This window comes from Cannabis sativa, chromosome 7, assembly GCF_029168945.1.
Source record: "Cannabis sativa cultivar Pink pepper isolate KNU-18-1 chromosome 7, ASM2916894v1, whole genome shotgun sequence".
In the NCBI taxonomy this organism is placed as follows: domain Eukaryota; kingdom Viridiplantae; phylum Streptophyta; class Magnoliopsida; order Rosales; family Cannabaceae; genus Cannabis; species Cannabis sativa.
In genome coordinates, this window is record NC_083607.1 from 1,441,893 (window position 1) to 1,455,351 (window position 13,459).

Sequence of the window (13,459 nt, forward strand, 5' to 3'; positions counted from 1 at the left end):
TGTATTAATAATGAAATTTCCCATTTATTATACCTTTCAATATGTTGACAAAAATTTATTGCCATATATTTTAATTTTAATAAAATTATCAAAAAAAAAATTACAGCCTTTAAACAATTTTATTGGTCTTTTGTAAAGAATGACAATTCTTGAACCTTCCAATATGTTTTCACATTTTTTTTTTTAGGAATAATTACATAAGGCACTATTTTTTTGTAAAATATTTAAATTTTAACGTTCAAACAATATTTTTTTTACATTTTTACGGTTTTCCAAAAAATAACACGAAAACAACATAAAATCAACAAGAAAACAACATAAAAGTAACATAAAAATAACAACAAAAAATAACATACATATACAAAATATTAACAACAAATGAACAAAATTTCAACATAAAAAAACCGTATTTTATGTAAATAAAATTAAAAAAATTGTAAAAATGTTTAAAATTCCGTGAAACCGTATTTTTGATGTTTTTTTATTGTTTTTGTGCATTTGTGAAATTAAACATTTTTTTTATTATTAGAAAATACCACAAAACCAATATTTTCCCTTCATCTTGGAAATTAAGTTCCACCCATTTAAAGAAAGAGAAACATACTTAACTTTTTCATTATTGGTTGCAAATGAAATCTTCATAGCCAATTTCCAAATTCCAAAGAGACATTCAATTATTCAGCTTGATATATTGTCATTAAGTCCCATGCAATCTTAAGCCTTTTTTTTGGCCTAAAACTCAATTCTTCTCCAAAACCCCACCAAAAATTTCTCATTAAACTCCAAACAATATGATGAAATCTTCATAAGCCAATTTCAATTGAGATCTTCTTCAATTTTTTAGCTTGTTATATTGCCATTAAGTCCCATGCAATTTTAAGCCTTTTTTTTGGCCTAAAAACCAATATTCTCAAACTCAATTCTTCTCCAAAACCCCACCAAAAACTTCTCATTAAACTCCAAACACTATGATTGACAAGAAAGAGGTATCAATCTCTTGACATCAGCTCCAAGCTTTTGAAGTTTCAAAACCAAATTTTCGTAGCCCCGATCGATATGTTCAACACCGGCGATCTCAGTTGTACCGGTTGCAGCCAACCCTGCTAATACAAGTGACACCCCACCTCTTAAATCTGTTCCAACAAGGGAAGTACCAGACAAGAATCTGAGGAATGAGAGTAAAAAAGGGAAAAGTGTTAGTACAATTTAAGGGGTCGTTTGTTATGGTTAGTGGGGTTGACAAATGAAACTCAATTGAGGAATCCAACAAAATACTCAAAGATAAAAATACACATTTTTCCACATCTATACTTAGTTGCAGAACTAGCCACAAATATTAAGAGGAGCAAATATTAATAAAAAATATTTTTTTTGTTGAAGAAAAAAATATAAACTTGATAGGGACAAAAATAAATATGAAAATATGTGAAATAAAATAAAAAATATAATAGAAAAAATAAAAATACGTGATGGTAAAATTAAAAATAATTAAATTTATTTGCTGGCAAAAACAAGAATATAAAAAAAAAATGGGATTTTTATAAATATATTAGATTTTAAGGAAAAATTTATAATTTTACTGTTACACAGAATTTTTTAATAAAAATATTGTCTTTTTATAAAATAACCGTAAAACAACAAAACAGAACAATTAAAACAATAGTGGAACAACTAAAAAATAATTACGCAATAAAAATAAAAACTTAATACAGTACACAATATAAATTTTACACAGTAATTTTAAAAAAAGTTCCATCCTATAGTAAAAAAGTAAAAAAATTGGTAATTTCAATATGTAGTGTAAAAATTAAAAAAAAAATCATACAAAAAAAATAAATTTATTAAAAGTTGAGTGAAGTCATGTGTGTACCATCGACTCTATTAATACTCTACCCCATACACCAAACGACCCCTAAATGTCTTACTCAATCTCAATGAAAACGATTAATGCTACAAGATACCTTAAAGTGTCCAACATCAGTCGAACTTAATGTCGGGTGTAAAAAAATTTACCTTTTAAAGACCTAAATTATTATTAAAATTCAGGGCCGACCCTACACATAAAGTAATATTTTATGTATCCAACATGTAGTGTTGGATACCTTAAGGTGTCTTATAACAACAATCGAAACAATATACAACCATATATTGGTTACCTTTTATCTTTTCCAGAAACCAAAGCAGTGCTTCCACAAACTTGAATCCTTGCTCCAAGCTTGACCAGCTCATTTGCTAGCACAAATCAAAGACTTTGTTTAAGACACTTGAAAGTACATTCAAGAATTTTTTTTTCATAATAAAAAAACTTGTTATGAGTGAAGAACTTTATAGTACTAATACCATGACTCATTCGATTTTCGAAAACACATTCCTCTACAAGACTAAATCCATCACAAGTAGTGAGCAATGCCATTGTTTGAGGTTGAAGATCAGTAGGAAATGCAGGAAATGGACCTGTCTTAATGTCAAACCCTTTCAAGTTGGTACCATCTGTAGACAAAGCCGAAACCTGAACCAAGAAGAAAAACTGGTTACCGGTTACCAAAATGAAAGCAAACATTTTCACTAAAAAAAACTTAAACATACTTCCAAACTATCATGTGACAATTGTCTGATTGTACAGCCAGCACCCCGTAATTTTTCGATCAAACATGACAGATCGGAAGGAATGACAGGGGAAATAGAGATTCGCGAGCGAGTTATAGCAGCAGCGAGCATAAACGAGCCTGTTTCAATACGATCAGGGGAGATTTTGTATTCAGAACCATGTAAGCAAGATTTTCCTTTGATAACAATCTTGTTAGTTCCAGCTCCTTCGATACAAGCCCCGGCATTGCTTAGAAAACGAGCAAGAGCAACCACTTCGGGTTCCTGTGGTGAAACTCGGGTTACTTTTGTGTTTTCATAGTTTAGTTTAAACATGTTTTGAATCAGAACCAGAATCAGAATCAGAACAAGTTATGTAAGTAGTCTACTACCTTTGCAGCATTTGAAAGTACGGTGACTCCATCGGCTAAACACGCCGCCATTAAAAGAGTTTCGGTTGCTCCAACACTTGGATAATCAAGATGGAACCTTCCCCCAACTAGTCCTTTCCCATTTGCAGCATTTGCATGAAATTTCCCATCCCTAAAATAACATGAAAAAATCATAAAGATAAGAATGACACACTCCTTTACTTTGTTTGTTCTTCTCTTCTTTTCTGTTGATAGACCATTTCCTTTTCTTTTTAGGAAACACAACACAAGAGTACAAATAGATTAAATAAATGAATAAATACAATTGCAAACTCTGTGTTTTGCCAAAATTATTGATTAGACCTTTTATTTTGTTAAATAACAATTCAGAACCTGTATTTTTTTAAATGGTACAAAATAGATTCTCAGCTTAATACGAAAATTAAAACTTAATAATAACCTGACTTGAAAGTATTATGACAAGAATTGTTACATTTTTTACATATGCTTGTACTAAAAACTAATTTCAGGTTAGTTATATTAAAAAAAATTAACAAAAAATTGAGTTCAAAGTTTATTTTGTATTATTTTTTTAAAAAAAAGGTTTGAATTGTCATTTAACAAAAGAGAAGATCCAGTCTTTCTTTTGTAAAATACAATTGAATATAATATTTACTCTAAATAAATTTAATATCCAAATACAAAAGACCAAAAGTACAGTAGAACCTCTATCCAAGAATACACTTGGGACTAAGAAAATAATATTCTAATTGAGAGGTTATAACTAAATAGAGTTACACTTGAAAAAAAAAATCAAAATATCAAAAAATATCAATGTAACAAAAATACCAATAAACAATTCTTAATACTATATTATATTAAAATTATTTTCGAGTACATATAATATTTATACATGTACTATAATTTGAAATAAAATTATTAATTCTACATAAGTAAATTTATAAAATATATGTATATATTTTTTTCAAGATGTAATTATTCTTATATAGAGGTATATTTTATTAATACGGGACTTAAAAAATGTATAACTAAATACAATATAGAGGTTATTCTTATTTATAACTGGCCCAAATTGGGACTTCATTTTTTTTATAACAAATTAGAAGTTATTCTTGAATAGAGTATTCTTAAATAGATGTTCTACTGTAATAGGTACTCTACCAAAGTGAGAGTGAAGATTTATTCAACTATAGCATCTGCTATCAACAAGTTCCAAATACAAAAATGATTCTCTTACCATCAAATAACACTTCAAAATAAGTTTGACCAAGGTATGGGTATGGCAACATCATTGAAAGACTTATCACAATAAACAAAACTAGCAACTTAAAACCTATTAGGCCATCTAGAGTGTGGGTGGTCTAATATTGTTGCCAAAAAAATGTGGGTCAGGTGTATCAAATCTAGAATATGTTAAAATGTTCTAAAAAAATTGTTAGAGAAACTAAAAACACTCTAGAAAATTTTAGATAAAACTTAAAACTACTTAAATTAAGAAAATATAATTCAAGAATTATTTAGAGAATGATAGAAACTTGTAAGGAACTTAGAAATATTAGAAAATTCTAGAAAACTTGAGATGTTTCTTTTGTAGCCTATAAATAGAAGTGTAGTGTGTGCTAAAGTGTAAGTTTGAGCAATAGAATTTAAGTGTGAGAAAAAGAGTATAAAAGTGTAAGAGTGTCTTAGAGTCATTGTATTCAAAGTGTTCTAAGTTTGTACTAGTATTTTTCAATAATAATAAAAATGTTGTAACTTTCTTACTCAACAAAGAATATGCATAAAATGTAGTCTAATTTGTTCACCAATGCTCATTGAAAAAAAAGACAATATTTTAATTGTTTAAAAATTTAAAAGTGTATCAAGTGGAGTCATTTGGGCAATCTTTTCTTTTGATCACATTGGACATGTCCTTAATTTTAAACACAACATTCTAGTGATCTAACTTAATCATAATGTTTCCATACTAAAAAAAAAAAAAAGCATTGAATCAAAATGTTACAATACCCATAACTTCAACTACTTCAAAAACAAAATAACCATCCAAATGATAATTTGTCTAAACTTTAACAACTCCCATAAAATGACAAAAAGATTTTTTTCACACACATTGTCTATAGTTAATTTTGTCATAGAATTCAAACTAGTTTCTCCTATATTTTACCCTCTTATCCCAATTAGCTGCAAACTATTCAAGTTCTTGAGCTTAATAGGCTTTATACAAACACACACACAACACAAAATGATAAAAAAAAATATATACTATATATTTTCAAGCCAAACAGATTTATCCAACAAGAAAGTAAAGTAAATCAAGTACACAACACAAAATGACAAAAAAAAGTACACACTACAAAAATCAATGACAACTCAACACAAAATGACAAAAAAACATGTGATTAATTGGAAATTTCAAAATAAAAAAGTAAGAAAATTTTTGAAGAGTTTTTAAATTTCATAGTTTGAAACAATAGAAAATATAAAAATAATGTTTTAATTTTTTAGACTAAAACTCAAAATAATATTCAAATTTTGTTTTTGAAAACACTCAACTAATCAAGAATTTTTATGTGGACTAAGGACTCCCATCATTTTAATTTTTAAACTTATAAAACTGTTTTCAAATCCTAAACTAATCACAAGTACCATCTTCGGATCATATTGCTATTGGTATAATTAAGTATCGAATCTTATATAACTTAAAAAAATAGCTTTTAAAAAATATTACTAACCAATCATAAGATACCACTTATATAAGATACTAAACACCACTGATACTCAATAACAATACTCAAATATTATTATTAAAACAACTAAAAACTTTAAGATCAAATAAATCACAACTTGACATAATAATGACCACCAACAAAAAAATATACAAAATTTTCAACTTTTCAAGAATAATTACACTCTTTTAACACTTTATAGTACCCATGACTCACAATTACTAAAACAATCACTTTATTCAAACTTCAAATAACAATACAACAACATTTTAATCCAACATAACTAGCTTATAAATAATTTTCCATCATTCTTCAAATATGTATAAAACTTTATTATTAAAAAAAGTGTCCTTTTGGAGAGTGTAGTACATATTTTTCATAGCAAACAAAGTAATAAAAAAAAATCACCCATATACAATTTTCTAACTTTTCTTTTCATTTTTACAGTTTGCTTTGCTTTAGTAATTGTTATAAAGATTTAAATTGTTCTGTTAGTTACCATGTAAATTGATATGTAGATTTTCATAAAAATATAAAAAAAATAAAAATAAAGAATTACCTCCTATACTATTTTTAATCATTTTTTTTAAATTTATGATTTAAGTTTCTCTAATGATTTCTATGTGGGTTGCTATTTAGATTACTCGGCTAGTTGCTATAGAAATTTTTGTGTAAAATTCTATAAAATTGCAAAAAAAAAAAAACTATTTTAAGGCTCATTTGGTACGTTATATTAAATCGTATTGTATTGTATTATATTAAATTGAATTATATATCATTTTTTCATATAATAAATTAAACTTTAATTTACACTAAAATATTATATATTTATATACTCATACAAGTCAATACCACATATAATTTTACATAAAAATATTACACGAAATATAATTTAATATAATAATATACAATACCATACGGTTTACCAAACAAATAAAAATGAAAGAGGAATGCTAATTACAACTCCTTAGTCAACTTCCACGTCCGAAATCACATATTCGTTATAGTTACAGTATCATCCCTGTAAATTTTTAAAAAATTTCAAATAGTTTACCGTACCGAAAAATAAAGTTTCTGATATACCAGTTTACTACGCGCATTTAAAAAACTTCAAACGTATTTTCGGCACTGTAAACTATTCAAAAATTTTAAAAAATGTACAGGTATGATATTGTAACCATAACGAACAACTCCATGAAAAAAAAATTGAAAAAAAATATATGTCGTGTTTTCGAATATGAAAATTAAGTTGTAACATGAAATTAATGGTAACACTCCTCAAAATCAAAATACCCAAAAAAAAGAAAAAGTAAAGAAAGAGAGGTTATTATGATTATTATTACCTTATGTGAACAAGAGCACCAAGAGCCCTAAAGCCACGAACATAAAGATCAACAGGTCTAGCCCCAATTTCACACCCACCAGGCAAAGCAACCACACCACCACCAAACCGACCAACCAAACCTCCGATCACAAAAAACCCACCTCGTATTTTCCTTATTTCCTCCGAACAAGGCTCAACCCACTCAACCCCATCACAGTTCACCCACATTTCCTCATTAAAAATCTCAACTTTAGCTCCCACTGACCTCAGAACAGACACCATTGTTTTAGTATCCGACAAATTGGGCACGTTGGTCAGCTTCGATGTGCCCCAACAGCAAAGGGTCGCTGCTAAAATCGGTAAAGATTCGTTCTTGGAACCACTGATGCTGACGTGGCCTGAAAGCTCTGAAGGTCCATTAATGGCGAGTTTCTGGGTTTTTGAGATTTTTGGGGTTTTGGGGTGAGAGTAGTTTAGACATGAAAGGAGGGGTTTTGGAGTGGAGATTATGGTTATGGAGAAAGAAGAAGAAGAAGGTTTTGGTGTGTTTGAGAATGGTGAAGAAATCGCCATTGGAGAGATGAAGAAGTTTTTGCCGCCAAACTCCTTTTTCTTTTCTCTCTCTTTTTTTTTTTTTTTTTCTTGGGTTATATTTTTCATGTATTCTAAATCTTTTTATTTATAAGAGTTTTGGTTGGATGGTCTAATTTAAAAAAAAAAAAAAAAAAAAAAAAAAAAAGGAAAAATTCTAAAATGTACCTTTATGTAACAATAACTTATTGAAAACCATGCTAAACAAGAAAAGCTTAAGTGAAAATCAATGTGATATTTTTTTTTTTAAAAAAAAAAAAAGGAAAAATTCTAAAATGTACCTTTATGTAACAATAACTTATTGAAAACCATGCTAAACAAGAAAAACTTAAGTGAAAATCAATGTGATATTTTTTCTAAAAAAAAAAAAAAAAAAAAAAAAACTAATGAGATTGTGAATAAAATTGCATACTTTGAACTTCTAAGATGAAGATGCTTATGGTGCTAAATTACAACATAAGTTAATGTTTTTCACTTCACTCAATAATTGATAAATAATATTGATTGGATCTAAGATACATTATTATTATTATTATTATTATTATTATTATTATTATGATGATGAAAGTGCACGTTTTGTTCTTAGAGTTTCTATGGGCATCATATCACAAGATAATATTCATGAAAAGATCTACACTTTATAAGCATGTGGATGGATTATTAGAGAGAAGAAAATAAAGATACGATAGAGATACTAAAGATACATTTTTTTTTTTAATTTTATATTAGGTTTAAGATTGTTCTTGGTCGGTTTATGATAATTTTTTATCAACTTAATTTAAAAGTTCCTCTTATTAATAAAAAATTTGATTGTACAATATTTTTGTTAAATTAAATTAAAGAAGTGAAAAAAAATGTACATACTATTCTACATATTGATTTAGATATGTATAAAAATTGGAAGAAAAAAAAATATGTATAAAAATTGGGTAAAAAAAAATATGTATAAAAATTATTATATCCTATAAAAAGAAAAGTGATTGAATGATAGGCATATAATTGGCATGAAATCACAACCTATATGTCAAAAAAAGAAAAAAAACAAAATAAACACAAAGATAATGTATTATAATGAATGAGTTCACCAACTATATCTCAATCTCAATAAATAATATTCATGAAGGGTCTACCCTATTAGACACGTGTATGAATGGATGAATTATTTATTAATTAATAAAAATACTAGACACAAGAATATTTTTTTTACGGAGTATGGTTGTAATTTTTGTAAAGTGTAATAAATATAATTAATTTATATATTTATTTAGGAATAAAAACAACAATACATGTGTAGTGTACCTACTAAATTTGACTAAAGGATAAATGAGATTCAGTTCAATAAATTAAAGTAGGCTTTCTTTTTATATTGGATATTAAATATATGACTATGAGTAATGTAAGGCCCACTTGAGTTGCATACATTTTACATAAGCAATTTTAAGAGTGTACATTAGGTGGGTTTTATCGGGTTTTTGGGTTCGAGTGTATAGAATTAGTAATCCGAACTCACTTGTTTGCGTAAATGGGTTTTCGGGATTCAATGCGAGTGGATCGGTTTTAGGTTGGACAGTATTCGGGTGGGTTTTGATCGAGCTCGGGTTGGGCTGGTCTTTCTTTTTTAAAAAAAATATCATTTTTTATATATTTTTCCATATAAAAAAACAGAAAAATTGAAAAGAAAAATATAAAAATGATATATCATTACTTGTGATCGGGTTTTTGGGTTTTTCAGATTTCGGACCGACTGGGTTTGCTAAGTGGGTAAATTTTCGGTTGTAAATATTCAGCCCTAATACACATTTAATTTTAGTCCTAACATATTTTTGGGTACTACACCATTTTTAATCATGTAGTTAATATTAATTCAACTTCATTATATACATAGAGCATTGCTATAAAGTACTATTGGTGCTTAGCACTATTTAAAAGTGGCGCATTACAATCAGTTAGCGATATTCAATAAAAATTAATAAATTAAATTATATAAAATTCAATACTTATTACACAATTTCTCGTATATATACAATTTAAGTGTATTAATAGTATACTTCATCATATTTTTTGGAATACACTATTTGTTGTCCTTGTGATATGTGTCACCTCTAAAGAAAGTCCATGAATGATTTAGGGCATGTCTAAGTGTTATGATAAGAGTCCAAGGGTGGAATGGTCCCAAATAATCATTACGATCGTGAACAACTAATATTGTCTCGAACAATTAGTTTGGCGTTTGGTAACGAACTTAGATCACTCATCTATTAAGAATAATATAGATGAGTGATCCAGGCTCATCAGTTAGGCTCCTCTTTCAATTTGTAGGAAGGCGTGTGAGCAAAATGTATAATCACTTTTGGATTAGGCACTCATAATAAAACTAATGTGATATGTCAAAAGCAAAGAGACCGAGCAAGCACATGTAAGCTTTAATTAGGTATCTCATTGTATTTTCTTCCAAGTATTAAACTCTCTATTATTGCCTATGAGTAGGATTTATGAGGTTAGATGTAAATTGGCTCTTCTCTGTTTCTTTTGTTGGTATTAAATCTACATGCTACCAAATTTTAGAGAAAGAACTTTATTTTCTTCCTCAATACAACTTACTCGTGAACTTATTAACACTTCAACAACGTAAAAATTATGTTCTTAACTATTTTTTTTTTTCCTTTTACCGAAAAGTTAGAAAACAACTATAATGAGGCCTAACCTTTTTTGTTTGAAGTTGAATGCTTGAAGTCCACTATGCAATATAATTCTTTTTTTTTTTTTTGCAAAAATCACAAAAAAAAAAAAAAAGAAAAATCCTCCTACATATTTTGTATGCCATTATCTCATTATAAAGTTAATTAACCAAGGGGATTTAAGAAAATGTTTTTTCATTTTTTTTCCAATGTTGTTATTTCTTCATTTGTTATGTTTTTTTTTTTTTTTTTTTGATTATATCATCTTTCTTACTCATCTCTTCATCGTCCTAATCCTCGACCTAGCTAGAATCCAAAAAATAACGGAAAAAGTTGAAGAATACTCTCTTTCTTTATACATTAACTAATTTTACATTTAAAATAAAGTTTAACTCAAATATACCTCTTTTTATGAATATTGTACCTAAATTATCCTCACACACTCACATAACTAACATATAATTTCAAATATAATAGATTTGTGTTCTTTATAGATGGATGTGTAGGTTTGTGAAAAAGTTAGGAGAAAATTTTAATTAGAAAAGAATGAAAACTATCATGAAGTGATAGGGGTAAAATTTATAGAATGATTGAAAAAAAACAAGTAAACATAATAGATTTTGAAAAAGAAGATAAAAAATAAAAGCATCAAGTTAAAACAGATATGTAGTGTAATTTTCTAAAAAACAACGCTCATCCAACATCGCGAACTCGGTTGCAATGAGCTACTTTTCTTTTAGCATTAGTAACCAAGAGCTTGAGAAGCTAAATAGGTTTTCATATTTTCATGAATTGTAAATAGGGATAATTACATAAAACACTAATTTTTATTAAATTTTTACATTTTCACGTTTAATTTTTTTTTATATATATTTTTACGGTATTTTATAAAAATATGACAAAACAATATTAAAAAATAATACACAAATAACAAAACATCAACAACAAAATAATAAGAGTACAACATAAAAATATACTAAAACACTATATTTTATGTAAATAAAATCTAAAAAATTGTAAAAATGTTAAAAACTTTGTACAAACCGTATTTTTGTAATTGTTGTGTGTTTTTTGAAATTATCCCTTGTAAATATGAGGATTTATGGGTTCAAGTTTTGAAGGTAGAGGAAATAGCTAAGGCCATTGTTGTGCTTATTGGGCCCTTTTGGTGAGTCCATGATTTTTTTAGTGTTGAGCTTAATTATGACACTATAAATTAACTGAAATTTATCACAAGTAAAAATAATAACCATGATTAGTGAATAGGGATGATAAAGAATAGGATTAAAATTGGATATGCCTAATTGTTGATCCATACATATATAATGGAATTATTGATCTACTTTATAACATGAGTATTCAAGATGGGTCGAAGTATAATTGCTCATAAGGCCCACTTTTGGGCCCAATTCTTTTTTTGTTTTTTTGACTGGGGAGGGGGGATTTGGGCACAATTCTTTTGTGTGAAGGAAACCACCACTAATAAATTTATTTATAAATAAAATAACAAATAATTTACGGCATAAATACTTAGTTTAAATTTTGGTGGTAATAATACTTAAGTTATAATTTCAGAACTTCTAGAGGTACCTGGTTAAATAAATTGTCACGTGGCAACCCTTGATTGATCCAAGTCATTAAATTTTTATTATTTAAAAAAAAATAGTTCAAATATACCAATAAGAAAATAACACGTGGATATAATGGTTTAACATTTGACGGTTAGGTACTTACAGAGTTTCAGAAATATAACTTTAGTATTATTACCGCCAAAAATTAAACTTAAGTATTTATTTACAACTGAGAGTTAAACTTAAGTATTTATGCTGCAAATTACTCTAAAATAAATAATTTATAAAATGTGGAAGGAATATTTATACATTTATAACCAAAAAAAAAATGAATAAGACCACTTTATAATTAAACTTGATCAATATTGAAACCATAATATGTAGTTAAGATAGATTTTATATTTTTAAGATGTAAATAAATAAGTTTTAAAACAAAATTGTTAGAGAGAGTAAAAAACAATTAGGTAAAAGGTGAGACAAAGAAAACTAATGTGACTTTTAAGTAAAGAATAATGATATTTGTACTTATAAATTACACTAAAAAATTATATATAATAACTACAATTTCTTTAAACTAATTACAATTATCTAAACTTAGACCTAACATTTTTTTTTCTAGGGAGGTTGCACCATTTATTACTTCCATGAACTAACCTTTGTTTGTTTCTGTTTGCTTTTCTCTTAATTTAGATTTCAGTTATAAAAAAATTAAATTAATGTGTAATTAAATAATTAAATTTAAATTTAGAATTCATAAAATCGAAGAGAATTTAATCATATTGATAAATTTTTCTCAAATAAATTTAAATTCAGAGTACTAAATATGTATAATTTTAAAATATAAAGTATTAAATAAACATTATTGAAAATATAAAGTACCAAATTTATATTTAAATAAAACAGGATACTAAATTAGACACCCTATAAAATAAGGCAAAAAGATAAGTGTTATTTTTCCTTTGTTTTAGTAAATTCAAAAAAATTTAGCATGGATAAAATGATGTTCTCTCTTAAAAATATAAGAAATTTAATTTGTAAGAGATGAAAATGATTATAAGATTCTTAAATTTTCACTTAAACTCATCAATGCCAATTTAATTTGATAGTAATATTTTAGTCTTACAAATTTTCACTCCCACATCGATTAGGTTAAATTAAATTTTATTATTGTGTGGTAAAATATTTTATCACTAAAAATATTTTTAATGTGAAGAAGACTTTATTTAAAAAATTAATAGTGTTGGTTATAGTTATAACATTATTTATCTAAATTTTTTAGAATTCTCCAAAAAATTAAATAAAAAATATAAAGTAGAGATATATTTGATTGAATTTGAGAATTTATTTAATATTTAAATAGAATTAATTGTGTGTGATTTATTAATTAAATTAGAAATTATTTAATTATTTGTATTTGTACTCGAATGTTATATTATTATGTAATAGTTTTATTAGTTAGAGTTGTTCGAGTGGTATAGCAAAAAGTGACAGCAAGTAAAATATCAAAATATTTGAAAATATTTTAATGGAAATCTACTAGCTATTTAATGGAAAGTAATAATTTGATGTCCATGTTGCTAAGTGGGAAAAA

At 26.6% G+C, this 13,459-nt stretch overlaps 1 protein-coding gene across 1 annotated transcript; it reads right to left on the reverse strand.

Annotated features, from left to right (window-relative positions):
* Nucleotides 1–583: 583 nt before the first annotated feature.
* Nucleotides 584–7,764, reverse strand: LOC115698039 (uncharacterized). The gene is made up of 6 exons (XM_030625224.2): nucleotides 7,048–7,764; nucleotides 2,979–3,129; nucleotides 2,587–2,871; nucleotides 2,341–2,509; nucleotides 2,157–2,232; nucleotides 584–1,165 (listed from the first exon to the last, which is right to left on the reverse strand). The coding sequence occupies exons 1-6, from the start codon at nucleotides 7,686–7,688 to the stop codon at nucleotides 967–969; spliced, it is 1,521 nt and encodes a 506-aa protein (XP_030481084.2). The 5' UTR covers nucleotides 7,689–7,764; the 3' UTR covers nucleotides 584–966.
* Between the last annotated feature and the right edge of the window lie 5,695 nt (nucleotides 7,765–13,459).